We start from the raw sequence: 16,810 nt of genomic DNA, 5'->3' as shown, positions 1-16,810 counted from the left end.
CACTGTACGGGTTGCGGCTCTATTCAGGAGCTACAGAGGACGACCTGCTTTTTGTGGACATCAAGCCGAGCATCTCAAGTTTTCCAGTCTGTGCTGCTGTCGCCATACCACCATCACCAACCGCTAGACGATCAAGGACTGGAGAAATGAGGGGTCGAAAAGTCTGTTGTCTGATGACTTGCCAATCAGACCCCAAAGACATGTCTGACCCTCTATACCACATGGCAATCGCGCCGAATGTTGCATGATGAAAACGCTCTAATACTGTGCTAAGCTTCTCGAAGCGAGATGGTACAGGCGTCGTGCCTGATCTTCAGTAGCTCGATGTATCGATCAGCAGCGCACCATGTATGCTTTCCATCGGTGCCGAGTAATTGACTACACATCTCTCACCGGTCAATCTGGCTGGTATACGCGCCCTACCGGAAATATCCCACCGGGCCTTGAAGTAATGCAGACTGTTATTGTCGCTCTTGTCTAGGGCGGAACATCGCTTAGCCAGCTACAACCAAGACTCGAGAACAACGCTTGGCCAAACAAACCATCATGGTGGTCAGTTAGACATGATAGAACTAGTTGTGCGACGTTAGAAGAGCGTTAAATCTTGGTACCGCGGCTTGAGCAACCATATAAAATATGACCACAACTCAAGCCATTGTCCAAACATAACTATCGTCAACCTCGCAGGTCCTCAACAACAATGGCGAGCTTCATGTCTCGACTGCTTCTTGCTCTACTATCTTTGGTTGGCTTTGCACAGTGCCTTAGTCCTGCACAATGGAGAAGTCAGTCGATCTATCAAGTCCTCACCGATCGCTTTGGAAGGACTGATGGCTCGACAACCGCCTCTTGCGATGTCAACAACTACTGTGGAGGTACATGGCAAGGTATCATTAACAAGCTTGACTACATCCAGCAGATGGGCTTTACTGCGATTTGGGTCAGTCCCGTCGTGAAGAATATCAGAACGTCTGGACAAGATGGCGACTCGTATCATGGATACTGGGCCCAGGACATATATCAGGTCAACACCAACTTTGGCTCTGCTGCCGACCTGATATCACTGTCAAAGGCTCTGCATGCCCGTGGCATGTACCTGATGGTAGATATTGTCACGAACCATATGGGATATGCTGGCTGCGGTAATTGTGTTGACTATTCCCAATTCAACCCTTTCAACAAGCAGTCTTACTATCACCCATTCTGTCTCATCGACTACAACAACCAGAATAGTGTGGAACAGGTAAGTGGTTGCCTCTCTTTGTTAGATGCGCTAATTATTTGCACAGTGCTGGGCCGGGGACAACATTGTGTCTCTCCCAGATTTGAGAACAGAAGACGATGCTGTACTATCCATGTGGAAAACCTGGATCGCACAGCTTGTGGCAAATTACACCAGTGCGTAGCTCTTTGACACTTTGGAATTGTTCCTTGCTCACCCTTTCTAGTTGATGGTCTCCGTATCGATAGTGCCAAATCAGTCAACAAAGCTTTCTATCCGCCCTTCGAACAAGCAGCCGGTGTATACATAGCCGGCGAAGTGTATGAAGGCAACCCAACCACCTTTTGCGACTACCAGAATTATATGGATGGCATGCTGAACTTCCCTTCGTAAGCGCATTCTCCGAGAAAAGTCAAAGATGAGCCTGATGCTAATTCATACAAAGTTATTACTGGATTACCCAAGCCTTCCAATCCACCTCCGGCAGCATCAGCAATCTCTACAACGGCATAAATACCCTCAAGTCATCATGCAAAGACACCACCCTCCTCGGCTCCTTCATGGAGAATCACGACCTCGCTCGTTTTCCCTCGCTGACCAATGACTACGCACTCGCCAAAAACGCCATCGCTTTCACCATGCTGGCCGATGGCATTCCTATCATCTATCAAGGACAAGAACAACATTTCGCCGGCTCCGGTGTGCCGAACAACAGAGAAGCACTTTGGTTGTCAGGATACTCGACTTCTTCGACATTGTACCCATTCATCGGTACCTTGAACAAGATCAGGAAACAGGCGATTAAGCAAGATACAGGATACGTGACCTACAAAGCCGTCCCTGTATACTCCGACGCCTCGACCATAGTCATGCGAAAGGGTACCACCGGCTCCCAAGTCGTCGGCGTATTCACAAACAAAGGATCTTCCGGTAGCAGCTCATTCACCTTGACATCCTCAGCCAGTGGCTTTACCGCTGGCCAGTCCATCACCGATGTCTTATCTTGCACTTCTTACACCACCGACTCCAACGGCAATCTCAATATCGCTATCAGTGCCGGTCTTCCTCGCGTCCTGTACCCCACTGCCAAACTCACTGGTAGTGGTCTCTGTGGTGGGTCTTCGGGCTCTACAACTGCAGGTCCAGCACCTACTACCATCAAGACTTCTACGACTACAGGTGGTGCTTGTAGCACACCCACTTCAGTCGCCATAACCTTTTCCGAGAAAGTAGTCACGCAGTACGGTCAAAGTGTTAAACTCGTCGGCTCTATTTCTCAACTCGGGGCCTGGAATGCTGCGAATGGTGTTGCTTTGTCTTCAGCTGGGTATACGGCTAGTAATCCTGTTTGGTAAGCTTGACTTCATACATCACCGAGGTGTCATCATTGACGATGAACAGGTCTGGGACTATCAACCTCCCCGCCGGAACGAGTTTCAGTTACAAATTCGTCAAGGTGAATAGTGATGGAAGCTTTTCTTGGGAGAACGATCCGTAAGTTCTTCTGACCGTTGTTTGTGATGAGATGATGCTGATTTGAATGCAGGAATCATAGTTATACTGTTCCTGCTAGTTGTGGCGTTACTACTGCTACTGTCAGTAATACGTGGCAAGGATAGGGTTTGCTTAGGAAGACATGATCGATATGGTGGTCTGCTCCGGAGGGTTTTGGTTGGAGGTTGTCTACTTGAGATGGTTGAAATCACTTCAAGAGCATTGCATACATTCTCTATCAGATATATAAGATTTCTTCCCTACCGAAGCTTCATGGCACGTAGCTTGATACCATGATCACTTCAATCAGTTCAATCACTCTGCCCCTCGCCCTTACCCATCTCACTACCACCCGATCGTTCTTTCCATCCATCATGTTCCAACAGATTCCTCGGTCTGGTAAACCAAAGCAGTGGCTCGATATATCTGAACCCTTGACACGTCAACCAACGTCAAGCATCATTCTACATCCGAACGAAATCGCAGCCTCGACTTCTGGCCATGATGATAGTCCCTTCTCTTTCCTGTCCACTAGAAGAACAAACAAAGATGAGGTTTTTGACCTGAAAAATGATTGCGGAGGATATTGCGACTAAAGACAAAGACTAAGGTTTTGCATCGAATGTAAAACAGAGATTCATAGAAGTAGTGCCACAGGTTCCCGAGCCAGACCATCAGGCTCCGCTATCGACCTCGTACGCGAGCGTCGCGGTCGCCTCGTCCGCAGCGGACGATGTCGTGGGCTTGCCAGAACCAGAAGAACATGGCTGCAAGTGTCTCTTTCGTAAGCTTTGGTAAGATTGGATTTGGCGATTGATGGAGTGGGAAGGGGCTATAGTGTTGATTTCGAAGAAAGCCTGCACAGAGTGAATTGTCATAAGAACATATGTTAATGGTATGATTAATTCGAGTTTCCCACTCTTCTCCACCAGTCATCGCCCATGCGACCGATATCTACGACTTCGACGTCTTTGCCTAGACCGACGAGTTCTGAAGACCCCCACCATTTGTCGCTTCTCTCTGGTGCTTTTCCTTTATGCAGTGCTTCGTCTTCGGTTTCTGTTTCGGTGTCGACCAGGCCGCCAGCGCCGTCGTCACCGACTACGAGAATTGTTTGGCCGACCCAGCCTTTCAATTGCTGGATGTGCTCGCCACGTTGACCGGAGAGCGATGGGGCATCTGTTAGGTAGACCAGAGAGGGGGAGAGGTGGCGCAGGATGTGGATGTAGCCAGTGGGGGTTGAGAAAGGGAGGACTTGGGAAGGCTTGTCCACCAGAGATTGGGACTTTTGCCATAGTGCGTCGAACAGTGAGGAAGATGGCTGGTCAGGAGACGATGTACCAGGGTAGGAGACAGAGGCGTAAGAGGATGAGAGAGTGGTCGATGCAGAAGTTGTGGGGAGAGCAGGGAGAGATTTCTGGTCAGGGGCGTATATCAGGATGAAGAGATTTGTGAAGGCTGGGTCGATATGCTCAGGCAGGTGGGAGAGGATGGACTGCTCAGTGTCAGTAACAGTAACAAGGATAGAGAGAGACTCAAACTGACAGCATGCTCTGTACGATAAGAAGCCTCATCATCTTGTTGGTTATCCGTATCGGCACTCAATACAATGGCTATGTTTCTCTTTGCTTTATTGCCGATGGGCCGGGAACAAGTGGGTTGTTGTGATCGCTTGCTCTCGGCTTCTTCATTCCAATGTTCGCTATCTGAAAAGGCAGGTTCGGCTCTTTCTTCTTGTCTTCCATCTCCAGATAAGCCTACTGCGGCACGTATACGTTGACCAGTTCTATCAAAGAATTGCTGTGGTGAAGGGGTGCGGCCCGTCATGCGAGCTAGGAAGCCTTCGTCGCGGGGCTCTGCTTGCTGGTCGGATAGGTCCTCGGGATAATCGAGAGGGTGGTCATATTTGTCGTCTTCTAGGCCGTTTCTTTGGTCGTTATCATCGTTATCGTCGTCGTCTTGCTGGCGTTCGCTCCAGATCCAGGCGGCTAAACCAGCAGTCGCAATAGTCACCGTCACGACCAGCGGTACCCAATAGCCTAGAGCGGATCTGCCAGGGCGGGCCTGCCTTCGCCGGGCAGCATCATAACGGTTCATTGCATCAGAAGTTTCATCAATGTCCTGACTGTCACATGAAAGGAAGCTGTCGCGATTGCGTTCGCGGTATACACGTTCCCCACAATTCTTGGCGCGTTCGAGGTGCGGGAGGCTTCGACAGGTTCGCGAAATTCTGTTTGATGCGTCACAGTCATCCTGAGAGAAGAATATTTTACACCGTCCCACCAGACCAAGAGCAGGGAGCAAGAGAAGGACAAACAATATACACAGGGCATGCCACACGCAACCAACATGCCATACGCCGGGTTCCAGGCCTTTATCCTGTGCGGCCCCGGCCTGTCACTCAACACCTTCACCTCGAATGTCGCAGACTACCCCAAGGCTCTCGTACCCATTGCCAACCGTCCCATGGTATGGTACCCTCTGGATTGGTGCTACCGTATGGGCGTCACAAACATCACCCTGATCACACCCCCCGAAAGCGCTGCTCCTTTGGAATCCGCCCTCGCCCAAAATCCTCACCTCACAAGTCTGCCTGCGCCCAAGCCCGAATTGCTTTGCCCCGAATCGCTCACACAAACCACTGGAACCGCCGAAATTTTCCGTACACCCGAAGTTCAGAAAGCCATTACATCCGACTTTATCGTTCTACCTTGCGATTTGATTTGCGATCTGGAGGGCTCTGCTCTGTTGCAGTCATGGATGGTGCTCGAGGCTGGTCTCGGTGGTGCTACTGGCGGTATCGTGGATGGACAGGCTGTGCGCATGACTATGGGTGGTGAGAAGAGCGGTCGCAGAGGAGGTTTGGCTGTGTGGTACCCTACGAAAGGCCTCGAGGGAGTCAGTCAGAAGGGCGATGAAACAGACTTGGTCGCAACAACTCCCTTACCACGTCCTGCCGTGCCCGCACCCGAGGGTCACTTACGACCCCACGTCGAGAAGCTCGTTCTGAGCATCCCCACCAGTACGGTCAAGGACATTACAGAAGAACAAAAGAGCTTCCCTTTGCGCCATGCTCTACTACGCCAACACGGAAAGATCAAGATCAAGACTTCGCACAGAGACGCACATGTTTACTTCTTGCCATTCTGGGTCAAGGACATGATCAAGGAGAATGAGGCTTTCGATTCGCTCTCCGAAGATGTCATTGGATGGTGGGCAAAGGCTGGATGGCAGCAAGGTCTCGCTGAAAAGCTGAACCTACGTAAAGTGCTAAACGACACCCCTTCAACACCGGACGCCGACGATTTGATGATGGCAAGCAGTATGCAGCTCGACGAGGAAGTCGATTTGGCTGCCATGAGCACGACATCAATGAGCCAACCCATCGCTTCTTCCGTCAATCAATCAGCAGATGCTTTCGCCTCGCGCGTGCCTGGAAACCTCCAAACAGACAACTCTCCTCAAGATCCTCTAGTAGTCCCTCCGATCTTGGCCTATGTCCAGCCTCCTCTTACAGACGCCACCAACCAGCCCCTGATCCGCCGCGTCGACACCTCATCCCTCCTCCTCAGCATCTCTCTTCGCCTAGCAAAACTCCCATCTGTCGCCGAAGCTGCCGCTACCGGCGCTACTCCCTCACCTTTCGCACACAACGCAAAGGTTGCACATCCAGACATGATTCAACAACAAACACGTGTGAGTGAGGTCGACTCTTTGGTCGCCGAGAACGTCACAATCGGCAGCAGAGTCAACATCAAGGAATCTGTCATTGGTGTAGGATGCAGCATTGGCAATGGCGCAAGGTTGACGAGGTGTCTGCTGATGGAAGGCTGTACGGTAGGAGAAAATGTCACACTCACCGGTTGTATCGTGGGCAAGCGATGCAAAATTGAAGGCGGAGGTCCAAAGGATGAAGACAAGACTCGTCTGACAGATTGCGAGGTTCAGCCTGGCTATGTTGTCAAGTGGGGAAGTAAGTTTATGCCTTCTGATCCGCATCTATCAAGTCTGGACCGAGTATTAACATTATCACAGCTGAAATCAAGAACGAAAAGTTCATGGTATTCGAGGGTCTTGGTGAGGATGGTAGCGATATGGATATGGACGATGAGGACATGGTATCAGGAGATGACGACGGCACCTTTGCATAGACAAAGCACCAGGAATATTATCCTGAATGAAAAGAACATGAATACCTCTAATTTCCGCATGCTTCAAAATGATGCTTGCCTTGTTGCCTTGCCACGGTGATTTCTCGGTCTCCCTACAAGGCGGAGTTCATCCGTCGGCAGTTTCGGATCGAGGCTGAGCTTGGCCTTTTGCTGCGCACTCCTGCTGCGCCCAGAGGCGGCGCAAGCCTCACGATATCCAAACGTTGCTTCCTTTCTCTGCTTTTGTAAAACCGTCCTTCACATGAGGCAGTAACAAAGGGCTGCGGCATGCGTAAAGGCAGACTTAAATGAAGTAGGCGCGAAGCATAGCCCAAAATCCCAGATAGTTCCAGGCGAGTAAGTTTGCGACCGAGTGAAAGGTGAGCATATAACAACCAACGGTCGCATGTAGACCAAGACATGCCTACCTACCAGCCAACTCACATGAATCATCCGCATACCCGTCTTATTACCTGAAAGTCTGTCCGCACCTTCTCAGCTGGACTCTTACATCACAAGACCCTAAGTGATAAAGTCTTGGTCTTTCCTTGACTTGTAACCCTCCCCTCTTTTCTATCTTCGCGACTTCACCAACGCTCAATCTGTGATACAACCACCCATCAACAATCGACAACCAACAGACATCATCATAACAGACGACATGCGCAATATTCTAGGCAGCATCAAGCGCAAGGTCTCGTCCAGCAGCGGATCAGGAACACAGAATAACTCACGCGCCTATCCCACAATCCAAGATCCCTACGGCACACCCTCGAGAACAGGCACCATGAAAAGCCAATACGACCCACCTCCACAAGCTCAAGTCCTAGCACCTCTAAACCAAGGCACCGCACCACCAGCCTACTCACCCGTCTCCAACGCCTTCCCCGTCCCCGTCCCTCAAATCGCCGTCTCATCACCCCAAGACCAAACAGCAGATGACCCCTATGCCTTCCTCAGCTCCTTTGACACAATCTTCCTGATCGACGATTCGGGCTCCATGGCAGGTAGTCGCTGGAGAGAAACTCAAGAAGCCCTGGAAGCAATCACGCCAATCTGTACTTCTCACGATGCCGATGGGATTGATATCCTCTTCCTGAACAATCCGGAAAATCCATATCACAGAAATGTCAGTTCGCCGGCCACGGTCCGCGAGATCTTTTCTAGTGTGAGGCCGCATGGTGGTACGCCTACTGGACAGCGATTGGATTCTATTCTGCGACCATACATCAGGCAGTGCGAGCAAAGAGGTCCGGAGGCGGTGAAGCCGTTGAATTTGATCGTCATCACTGATGGTGAGCCGAGTGATGATGTGGAGGCGCCACTCATCAGCTGTGCAAAGAAGCTGGATAAGATGGATGCTCCCGCTTGGCAGATTGGTATCCAATTCTTCCAGGTCGGCAGAGATGAAGGTGCACGTGCTCATCTCCGCGCGCTGGATGACGAGTTGGCCGAGATTGCTGGCACCGAGTTGAGGGATATGGTTGACACAGTGCCGTTCAAGGGCGCAGAGGGAGAGCACTTGTCAGCAGATGGCATTCTGAAGGTTGTGCTAGGAGCTGTCAACAGACGGTTGGACAGAAAGAGGAGTAAGGATCTCCACCGTTGAACGATCGTAGTACTGAGGCTGAGCCGAACGCCTTGCTCGGATCCTAAGAACAGGGAGAAAGAACAGTAGCCGCAGAGCACATTACATTGATACCCAAATATCTGCGAAGAAAGCACCAATAACCTTAGCTTTCAAAAATGGCATCCTTTCACAAATACCATGACTTTTTCTTCCATGTCGAAGTTTCATTTTTGGCAACCATGATCCTTGTGCTACCAATCACGGTTCTGTTGCAGCCTCACGTGAAAATGAAGGTGCACGTCTCTGCCGCTCTCTCTCTCTGTCACGACATCGCTTGCCGTAAAACTCTGGCTCAAGCATTCGTCTCGTACGTGTCCATTCACACATTGCGTCAAAAGTTGGACATAAACCTCTCAAAGGATTATGCTATGATTATCCAGTGTGGGAAGTGTCTCTTGATGCTACAGTCAATGAAGTTGGCAAGAGGGACCAGTGGCTTGAGGGGTCCGCGATAACTATGTTTGAATATGTGTTGATGAATTGATGATGTTTTCAGTGGGGATTTGTATCGATCGGTGCATTGCTCTCTGTGCAATTCTTCTGGTGCTATGTCGAACTGTCATCCGAGCCGCGTTTGTGGGAAGATGTTTAGTGTCCTTCCTTCGCCAACATATCTGCAATACACGTCAGCATGTGATTCTTAAGCAATACTCTCCCTTCATCGTTGGAAACTTACCAGCGATATCGAGATAGAACGCGATAGCGTTGAAACTGCAAGTCACAGCGTCAGCATTCCATCCTAGAGAAGAGATCATCATGCAGGATATCAAAACTCACTTCCTCTTGTTCCCCGTCAACTCCCACAAAAACCAGCGTAATCTATTCGTCCAATTGATCATATCCAAATGACTGACATCCTTCAAAGTACCCTTGTACGTCCCCCACTTTGCACTTTCCACACTAACCAATCCATCATTCTCCCCCTCCAATTTCTGAATGATCCTATGCGATTGGCGAAACATACTCCAGAAGCGAGGGTTTACAGTGGCGCCGTAGGAATAGTAGGATATTCCTTCGCGGTCGGGGGTTTTTGGGTTGAAGGTTTGCGACATGTAGGATTGGGTCAGTTGGGAAAAGGCGCCGGTTTCGAAGCCGAAGAATTCGAGCATGGTGTAGAGTTTGGGTATGTTGGTTGCTGTGAGAAAAAGGGTTGTGTTAGTTGGGGTTGGGAAGGGATTTGAGGGATGGGGCGAGACGGACGGCCGATCCAGGAGAACATGACATCTGCAAATGAGGAGCCTGAGAGGGTGGGTCAGTGAGAGACGCATGGCTGGGGAGAGGGTATGAGATATACCTCGGTGAGGTGTTGCGATTGTTGTCAGAGATAGCACTTTGACGTTTGCTGGTTTGAGTTGACTGATCATGTAGCGAGAGTCCAGACCGCTGTGTGCGAGATCATGTCAGTTGCGATCAGTAGATTCGATGCTCATCTTGTGTTACCCCTAGCAAACAGTCAGTAGAGTCTCCACATCAAGTTCGATCTTCCGTTGTTTACCATGCTGTGTCTGTCGAAGGAGTTAGCAAGTAATCTCATGGACACATTCAATACCACACATACGCAATAATGTTCACACTCTTGCCCTTGGCTTTTTTGTGAATGTCCTCGCTCAACTTTTGCGCTCGTGCTTCGATGGATCCAGATGCCGGTACAGTGGCAGTAATGACTTCAATACCTTTCGCCGCCAGTGCCTCACGAATACCTCTCCAGTACTGTATGCCAGGTAAGACGGCCTTTGGGATTATGTTCAGTTCTTCGAATCCCATGAGTCCGTGGGCCAGAATGATTGGGTTCTTTGGCGTATCTTGCACCTTGTCAGCACGGTCCGTCGAGTATTCTATGGATCGTCGCAACATACCATACTTCTCGCGGAGAATAGCATATTGATCTTCTATGACCAAATCACCAACTTCATCCTTGAGGCGAGGGTCTTCGGCCTTTTCTTCTCGTTTCACCGTGCCATGACTGAATGGAGCAAGTCTTGTGCTTGGTAATGTCAACAGTGGGCGTGATGAGGGTAGACACAGCTTTCGGGCTGGTAGACGGAGGCTCATTTCACAATGTTATTCAACTTTATGGATGGAGAAAAGGTAAACAGATGGGTTAGGAGAGCACAAAGTGAGCCCCCCAGAAATGACGTCAGAATCCATCACAGGCACAAGAGTTGAGAGGCATACTCGTACACGATTGAGTTGAACAAGCACAAAGTTGCGATATAGATAGATTGTGAATATAATCAGAGAAAAACGGAAATATGTGTGCGTAGTCGTGGTTCGAACGGCACAGCAAGTCTCGTCGGATGAAGATCAATCTATGATTCGGAAGAGGATATCTACAACGAGGAAAAAGCAGAGCGGCTAGAGGCAGAAGGTGTGATTATGAGGGGATGCGAATGTCAAGCGGATCATGCGACGGGCTGCTCGACTCTGTCGGGGACTTGAGGCTTGACGTCGGTGACGGCGCGTAGCAGGTTCTCGACGACCGTGTGGCCCTCCTTGTCGCCAATGCTCTTGATCTCCTTCAGCTTCTCGTCGGTCTCCTTGCCGGCATCCTTCTCGGCTTGCTCGTTGCCGCTGGTGTGCTGTTGGGTCTGTGTCAGATTGCGCCTGTGGTTGAGAGAGGGCTATTCAAGGACGGACCTGTGTTGAGAATTGCTTGAACTCTTCCTCCTTCTTGTTGCGGTACTCGTCAATCTCCTTTTGAGCTTCGGAGCGGGCGTCCTTTACGCGCTTGGTGCGGTCTGTTGTAGGAAGTGGTCAGATTGCGAAGACGTGGTTGGGTACGGGGTGCGGGTAATATTACACTCTCTGGCTGTGACTTATTAGCACGCATTCATGACCGAAGATTCAGTGCCATCGCATACCTTGCTGGACGATCTTCTGGGCTTCACGCTCAGCCTAGTGGTATAAAGTAAGTAAGAGGCATGACGGAGGTGCCTTGGGTTCGGCCTACGTCGAGCAGCGTTTGGATCCCGGCCGAGTTTTGTGCAGACTGAAGCGACAGTTAGCATCCTGTCCATGAGCAGCAGCAGCTCTTCCATGCGATATAGCGTACCATGGTGAATTAGTTGATATGACGACTGGACCGGAGATGGTTGTTGGCCGACAGGTGGATGTTGATGGTGACCGCCAAGTTGTGGTCCAAGCGTACCATTCGATATGCGACCCATCGTTCCTTCCCAAAATTGTTGCCTCTCAATAGTCACTTCCACATTATTCAATCATGTCGACCAAGGCGAAATTGACTCTGGCTGCTACCTCGCTCGGTGCTCTTGGTATCATCATCTTCGTTCACCACGGCCAGAAGGTTGAGAAAGCTGTATGTCTAGCCAGATCCGTCTCCTCAGAAATCACACTGACTTCTGAATTAGGCAATGCACGCCGGTGTCATCCGTGACATGGAACAACAGAGAATCAAAAAGGAGCGACAACTAGACTTCGACATGCAAGCCCAACTGGAAAAGGAATACCGCAAGCTTCAAAGCGTTTCCGATGGCCGCAATCAAGGATAATCACTTCTCATCATCGACTCACAATCTCCACTCAAATATACCACAGACACGCTGTCTGTCCGCCTCGATAGATATCGACTCTACTCTTGCCCACCAACAAGAGAACCCGCCTTCGCCCCTTTGGCTGCCGCGAATTCGCCCCATCTTCGAATCAGACCGTAGACTTCTAAAATACAAGGGTGCATGGACAAAGGCTGGAAAGAGAGACGCAAGGACATGGACTGTTACGGCCATCCGCCAGGTCATGGTTTTGTCGCCCAGCTCAGTCAAGTCGTGTAATAAGGACACCCAGGACACACGACATTGCCAGGCCTAGGACACAGTTGTACCGCGACTTCACGAATAATCACTATTCTTGTAAAAGAGAATCGGAGAGTGTGGCCTTAGAGAGTGGATTAGGATGGCATAGAGGAAGGTTACAAATAAAGGCAATTTCTGTCATGATTTCATATCGCAAACGCAACTTTTACGCTTACTCCTTGTCGACTGCAAACTTCTTCAAGTCCTCCAAGGATACCTTGTCCAAAGCTTTCTCGTTTGTGGCGTTGAGGAAGATTCTATGCATGGTCAGAAGATGGTATTAGGTTGGAGGAGTATTTCGACTTACTTGGGCACGATCTTGTCACCCTCCTTGCCTCTAGCATCAAATGCCTCCTTCCAGCGAGACACACAAAGACACCATTTGCAGCCTCCCTTCAATCCAATCTGACGGAGATCGTTGCCACGGTCTGCAGAGAACTTGAGGAACTCATCTGAGACCTCTGCGGCGATAGCATGGTTGCCAGCATCTGAAGCAGGCACTTCACAGTAGCCGTTCCTCAGATAACCAGTCATAGGGCTAGTAGAGTGGATAGCCAGAGGCTTGGAGAGGACTGAAGCTTGTAAGCAATTGTCAAGCTGGTTATTGCTGTTGTATTACCATTGAGAGATCTGGACATCTTGAGTTGATGTTGTTGGTGTAACTGATTGTGAGCCGAGGCGGATGCGGTGATTGAGATAGCTGCAAGGCACAATAGGGTGATCAGTAAAGAGGTCGAATGCATGTGAATTGGAAAGATTTGGTCGCTTCAAGCACTTTGATGGTCAAAAGAATCATGAGCTCATAGTTCGCACATGCCAAGACCGTCGAGCATCTCGGAGCGGAGCCAGAAGGACGTTTCAGATCGGAAGGAGCATCTGTCCGCTGATGTTCGTTCACGGAATCTGCTTCTCCTCCAACAACCCTCGAGATCAATTTACCCATGAGACTCCGTTTGTAGAGAATCCTGTCCGTCAACCATAAGTGATGGCAGAATCGATTCGCTGGACTGTTGCAGCTCGGATTTCGAAGTGCTATGTCCGAAGTCGCTGGCAGTCGAGGGCGGCAATGACAGATTCGAGTGCCGTTTGAGCCGGCCAATCAATCATATTCGAAGTAATTCAACGACAATTTTGGAATGATCCTCGACTCATCTCGCCTTCTCAATCCTCTGGACATTGGCATCACCAGTCGATACGGCAATGTCGCGCTCAACCTCGCCGTCGTCGACACTGAACGCGTCGCCAAAAGAGAAATCAAATGACGACATCCCCGCACCTGTCTCCCCGCATTCACAACATGACCGCGACGACCAAGTCGATGACCAGGACCACTATAATCATGATCAATCACTACCGCTTGACGAGGAGGCGGCTCAAGTGCTGAAGGAGGAGAAGTCAGGGGACCCGTTCCTCGTGGGATGGGAGCCGGGCGAGAAAGCCAATCCCATGAACTGGTCGTCAACATACAAGTCTTTCATCACCTTTGTCCTGGGTATGCTCGCGCTGGCCGCCAGTCTGGGATCATCAATCATCTCGCCAGCAGAAAGAGAAATCGCCGAGTACACTGGCATCTCGAATGAAGTCGCTGTCCTTCTGATCTCCATGTACATCATTGGCTTCGCTGTTGGTCCGCTTATCTGGGCACCCACTTCGGAAGTTTGGGGACGCAGGATCAGTATGCTGCCGGCAATGGTTGCTCTTGCCCTGTTCAGTATAGGTACAGCTGTTGGCAAGAACGCTCAGACCATGATCATCTGCAGATTCTTTTCTGGTGTCTTTGGTTCCGCCCCGGTGTCCAATGTTAGTGCTGCACTCGGCGACATCTGGCCTCCTAAGTCAAGGGGAGTGGCAATGACGTTCTACGCTGTTGCTGTGGTCGGTGGTCCTACGATAGGGCCTGTCATTGGTAGTGCTCTTACTGTGCAACTTGGGTTCAGGTGGCCCTCTTACATTTTGGCAATCTGGGTCTTCACAATCTTCGTCTTCGCCTTCTTCTGCCTGCCGGAAGTCTACTCTCCTGTGCTCCTGAAGAAGAAGGCTCAACGACTGCGCAAGGAGACAGGAGATTCACGTTGGCACCACCCTCACGAAGATGTCAAACTTGATGCGAAGTCAATCGTGACCAAACATCTTGCAAGACCTATCGTCATGCTTACTACAGAACCTATGGTCACCGCCATTGCCTTCTATGCTAGTTTCGTCTACGGTCTTCTCTACATGACTCTCGAGGTGTTCCCGATCGTCTTTGAACAAAACCGAGGATGGCCACTCATCACTAGCACGCTCCCGTTCTTGGCACTTTTCGTCGGAGTGTTGTTCGCTGTTCTGATCAACCTCGCTAATCAACCACGATATGCAAGGGCTGTCGCCGCCAACAACGGCAGAGCTGTTCCCGAAGCCCGTCTTCCACCAATGTTCTTAGGTGGAGTACTCTTCACGATCGGAATGGTATGTTAAGTTCGACCCTCGATATCGCTCCTTCACTGACATGGATACTCTTTTAGTTCTGGTTTGGATGGACAGCAGACCCAGACATTCCATGGCCAAGCTGTGTAGTCGCGGCTGGGTTTATCGGAGCAGGCTTCAACATCATCTTCCAACAGTGTATTAACTTCCTTGTTGATACGTACTCGCTCTATGCCGCTTCTGCGGTATCTGCCAATACGTTCTTGCGCAGTTTGATCGCAGGAGGTCTACCGCTCGCAGCGCGGCCCATGTTCAACCACCTAGGAGTCGGACCAGCCATGAGTATTCTTGGCGGAGTCGCTGCGCTGGCTTTGCCTGTGCCGTTGATCTTCATGAGATACGGACTAAAACTACGAAAGATGTCAAAGTTCGCGCCGGTGCACGAAGACTGAAAAGACAAATCAAGAGCATAGGGATCGCAAGACCAAATCTCGGCCCCTCGAGACGTCCTCCGAACCATTCTTCGAATGACACAGCGATTTATCCAAGTTTTGTGCCCGCTATGAACAACCAAATCATTTGCTCTCACCAGAAGATCATGCCTACATGAACATAACCCTGCCCTTTTCGCACAGGAAAACGAACTTTGTGCCGGGCTGTAAATTCGAAGCGCAGTGTTGCTCTCCCGTTATGTGCTCAAATGCGCTCTATGCAACCCGACAGAAATATGGAGTCATCTGTCTTGACTGAGTCACGACACCGCTGCGTCCCGGATTTCAAAAGTTTTCTCAAGGCTCGCATGCAATTGTCTTGCACATTCATATCTTGGCCGACCCGGAGATCCTCCTTCATCAGCATCAGCATCAGCATCAGAATCAGCATTAGCATTGCCGTCATCATGTTCGTGAGACTTCTCCCCATCGACACTCAATCGAGGTCTACCACCAAAGTCCGGATATCAAACGCGCGACCTGTGGCAGCCACAGCTTTCGATCACTCAACGACGAGCTCGACGGTATCTAGTTGTCCAGACTTGCACTCGCCATCGGAATGTTTTATCGCACTAGAAAGTTCAAGAGACCAGGCATGCGATATCCAGCACACAATAAAATATCTCTGGACCGCTTTAACATACGACATATCTCCCGCCAGATTTACGTTGCGCAACTTGAGTCGCAAAGAGCAATCAGATATCAGATTTCTTCGCTCGCAAAGTCTGATCAACAAATTTATCAAAGTCCTCAACGCCGATCTGGATATGAACCTCAAATTCAATATCAGGGGCGCCATCAAGCTGAATGTCGTGGCTACGATTATTCATCGCGAGAAAAGGTATCTGGCGCATTTCCTCAAAATGTGGGATATACTGGAGCCGCATTTGCACCAACTAGCTTTTTGCGGGATTGCGTGGTCCAAGGAGGTTTTCGATCTGCTGGAGTTGATGCTGCAGACTATGCGACGATTGCAAGATCAGCTTTGCGATGTGCATCACGACCTTCGCAATTTTCTGGACTCTCGAAAAGCTTGTGCGACACAAAATCTGGGATTCGCATCAGCAAGCTTGAGTGCGAGTACTGGGTATGCAGATTCTCAGTTATATTCGGGCTTGCGAAAGCGTGGCAGTGGGTCAGTGAGGGGTTCTTGCAAATCGTCAAGTACTGCAGATAGCAGCTTCCTGTTGAACCAAAGACAAATGGCTAGATGAGAGCGGGGTTGAATGAGTTGCTCGTGAAAGAGGAAGTGGCAGCTTGCCTTGAGTGGGCCTTCCTTCGATAAAAACCAGAAAACACACACTTTGCACTCCACTGAACCGACAAGAAAAACAGTTCTCTCACCCTGATCGCAATTTCCATCAGCCAATCCGCAAAGCTGTCAACATACACAAACATATTGAGATCTGAGACATCGGCCAGCAAGATAACAGGGGTTTCTATGCACCCGACGGGTGCTTCATCAATCGTCAAAACCTTCATGCCTTCTCACAACCAGGCTACGAACAACAAGAGGCCACACAGCTACACTCTCCACCATCATTACATGCAAGCAACGAAACCGGATTATCAACAAATGTAAATCAGATACGTTAAAAACGCAACAC

General features: G+C 50.0%; 10 protein-coding genes across 10 annotated transcripts; 6 read left to right on the top strand and 4 right to left on the bottom strand.

The window, feature by feature from the left end:
* The first annotated feature begins 462 nt into the window (after positions 1–462).
* Positions 463–2,925, top strand: M438DRAFT_75141 (alpha-amylase). The gene is made up of 6 exons (XM_029910293.1): positions 463–1,243; positions 1,290–1,398; positions 1,449–1,611; positions 1,668–2,573; positions 2,624–2,716; positions 2,769–2,925. Exons 1-6 carry the CDS (start codon positions 701–703, stop codon positions 2,839–2,841), a joined length of 1,887 nt encoding a protein of 628 aa, XP_029757707.1. The 5' UTR covers positions 463–700; the 3' UTR covers positions 2,842–2,925.
* A 692-nt stretch (positions 2,926–3,617) lies between these two features.
* On the bottom strand, positions 3,618–4,813 carry M438DRAFT_376740 (uncharacterized protein; the record flags this gene model as incomplete). The annotated part of the gene is made up of 2 exons (XM_029908685.1): positions 3,618–4,211; positions 4,262–4,813. The coding sequence occupies 2 exons, from the start codon at positions 4,811–4,813 to the stop codon at positions 3,618–3,620; spliced, it is 1,146 nt and encodes a 381-aa protein (XP_029757706.1).
* Positions 4,814–4,930: 117 nt separating this feature from the next.
* On the top strand, positions 4,931–6,867 carry M438DRAFT_324320 (putative eukaryotic translation initiation factor subunit eIF2B-gamma; the record flags this gene model as incomplete). Its single annotated transcript, XM_029903051.1, has 2 exons — positions 4,931–6,689; positions 6,752–6,867. The coding sequence occupies exons 1-2, from the start codon at positions 5,048–5,050 to the stop codon at positions 6,865–6,867; spliced, it is 1,758 nt and encodes a 585-aa protein (XP_029757705.1). The 5' UTR covers positions 4,931–5,047.
* A 787-nt stretch (positions 6,868–7,654) lies between these two features.
* M438DRAFT_279634 (uncharacterized protein) lies at positions 7,655–8,476 on the top strand (the record flags this gene model as incomplete). Its single annotated transcript, XM_029901098.1, has 1 exon — positions 7,655–8,476. One exon carries the CDS (start codon positions 7,655–7,657, stop codon positions 8,474–8,476), a length of 822 nt encoding a protein of 273 aa, XP_029757704.1.
* Positions 8,477–8,941: 465 nt separating this feature from the next.
* On the bottom strand, positions 8,942–10,566 carry M438DRAFT_348012 (alpha/beta-hydrolase). The gene is made up of 8 exons (XM_029906038.1): positions 10,354–10,566; positions 10,056–10,299; positions 9,993–10,002; positions 9,792–9,882; positions 9,698–9,736; positions 9,275–9,632; positions 9,174–9,208; positions 8,942–9,111 (listed from the first exon to the last, which is right to left on the bottom strand). The coding sequence occupies exons 1-8, from the start codon at positions 10,547–10,549 to the stop codon at positions 9,086–9,088; spliced, it is 999 nt and encodes a 332-aa protein (XP_029757703.1). The 5' UTR covers positions 10,550–10,566; the 3' UTR covers positions 8,942–9,085.
* Positions 10,567–10,806: 240 nt separating this feature from the next.
* Positions 10,807–11,664, bottom strand: M438DRAFT_367806 (uncharacterized protein; the record flags this gene model as incomplete). The annotated part of the gene is made up of 6 exons (XM_029907992.1): positions 10,807–11,076; positions 11,135–11,235; positions 11,298–11,306; positions 11,359–11,392; positions 11,448–11,486; positions 11,602–11,664. The coding sequence occupies 6 exons, from the start codon at positions 11,662–11,664 to the stop codon at positions 10,900–10,902; spliced, it is 423 nt and encodes a 140-aa protein (XP_029757702.1). The 3' UTR covers positions 10,807–10,899.
* Positions 11,665–11,717: 53 nt separating this feature from the next.
* Positions 11,718–12,006, top strand: M438DRAFT_337907 (uncharacterized protein; the record flags this gene model as incomplete). Its single annotated transcript, XM_029904052.1, has 2 exons — positions 11,718–11,813; positions 11,866–12,006. 2 exons carry the CDS (start codon positions 11,718–11,720, stop codon positions 12,004–12,006), a joined length of 237 nt encoding a protein of 78 aa, XP_029757701.1.
* Positions 12,007–12,383: 377 nt separating this feature from the next.
* On the bottom strand, positions 12,384–13,183 carry M438DRAFT_348010 (uncharacterized protein). The gene is made up of 3 exons (XM_029906037.1): positions 12,926–13,183; positions 12,614–12,878; positions 12,384–12,563 (listed from the first exon to the last, which is right to left on the bottom strand). Exons 1-3 carry the CDS (start codon positions 13,047–13,049, stop codon positions 12,479–12,481), a joined length of 474 nt encoding a protein of 157 aa, XP_029757700.1. The 5' UTR covers positions 13,050–13,183; the 3' UTR covers positions 12,384–12,478.
* Positions 13,184–13,506: 323 nt separating this feature from the next.
* On the top strand, positions 13,507–15,164 carry M438DRAFT_376735 (MFS general substrate transporter; the record flags this gene model as incomplete). Its single annotated transcript, XM_029908684.1, has 2 exons — positions 13,507–14,754; positions 14,811–15,164. The coding sequence occupies 2 exons, from the start codon at positions 13,507–13,509 to the stop codon at positions 15,162–15,164; spliced, it is 1,602 nt and encodes a 533-aa protein (XP_029757699.1).
* Positions 15,165–15,288: 124 nt separating this feature from the next.
* On the top strand, positions 15,289–16,685 carry M438DRAFT_74980 (uncharacterized protein). Its single transcript, XM_029910292.1, has one exon. The coding sequence runs from the start codon at positions 15,413–15,415 to the stop codon at positions 16,415–16,417; it is 1,005 nt and encodes a 334-aa protein (XP_029757698.1). The 5' UTR covers positions 15,289–15,412; the 3' UTR covers positions 16,418–16,685.
* The last annotated feature ends 125 nt before the right edge of the window (positions 16,686–16,810 follow it).

Source organism: Aureobasidium pullulans (assembly GCF_000721785.1).
Source record: "Aureobasidium pullulans EXF-150 unplaced genomic scaffold scaffold_18, whole genome shotgun sequence".
Taxonomy (NCBI): Eukaryota; Fungi; Ascomycota; class Dothideomycetes; order Dothideales; family Saccotheciaceae; genus Aureobasidium; species Aureobasidium pullulans.
This window is presented reverse-complemented; position numbering and strand designations above follow the sequence as displayed.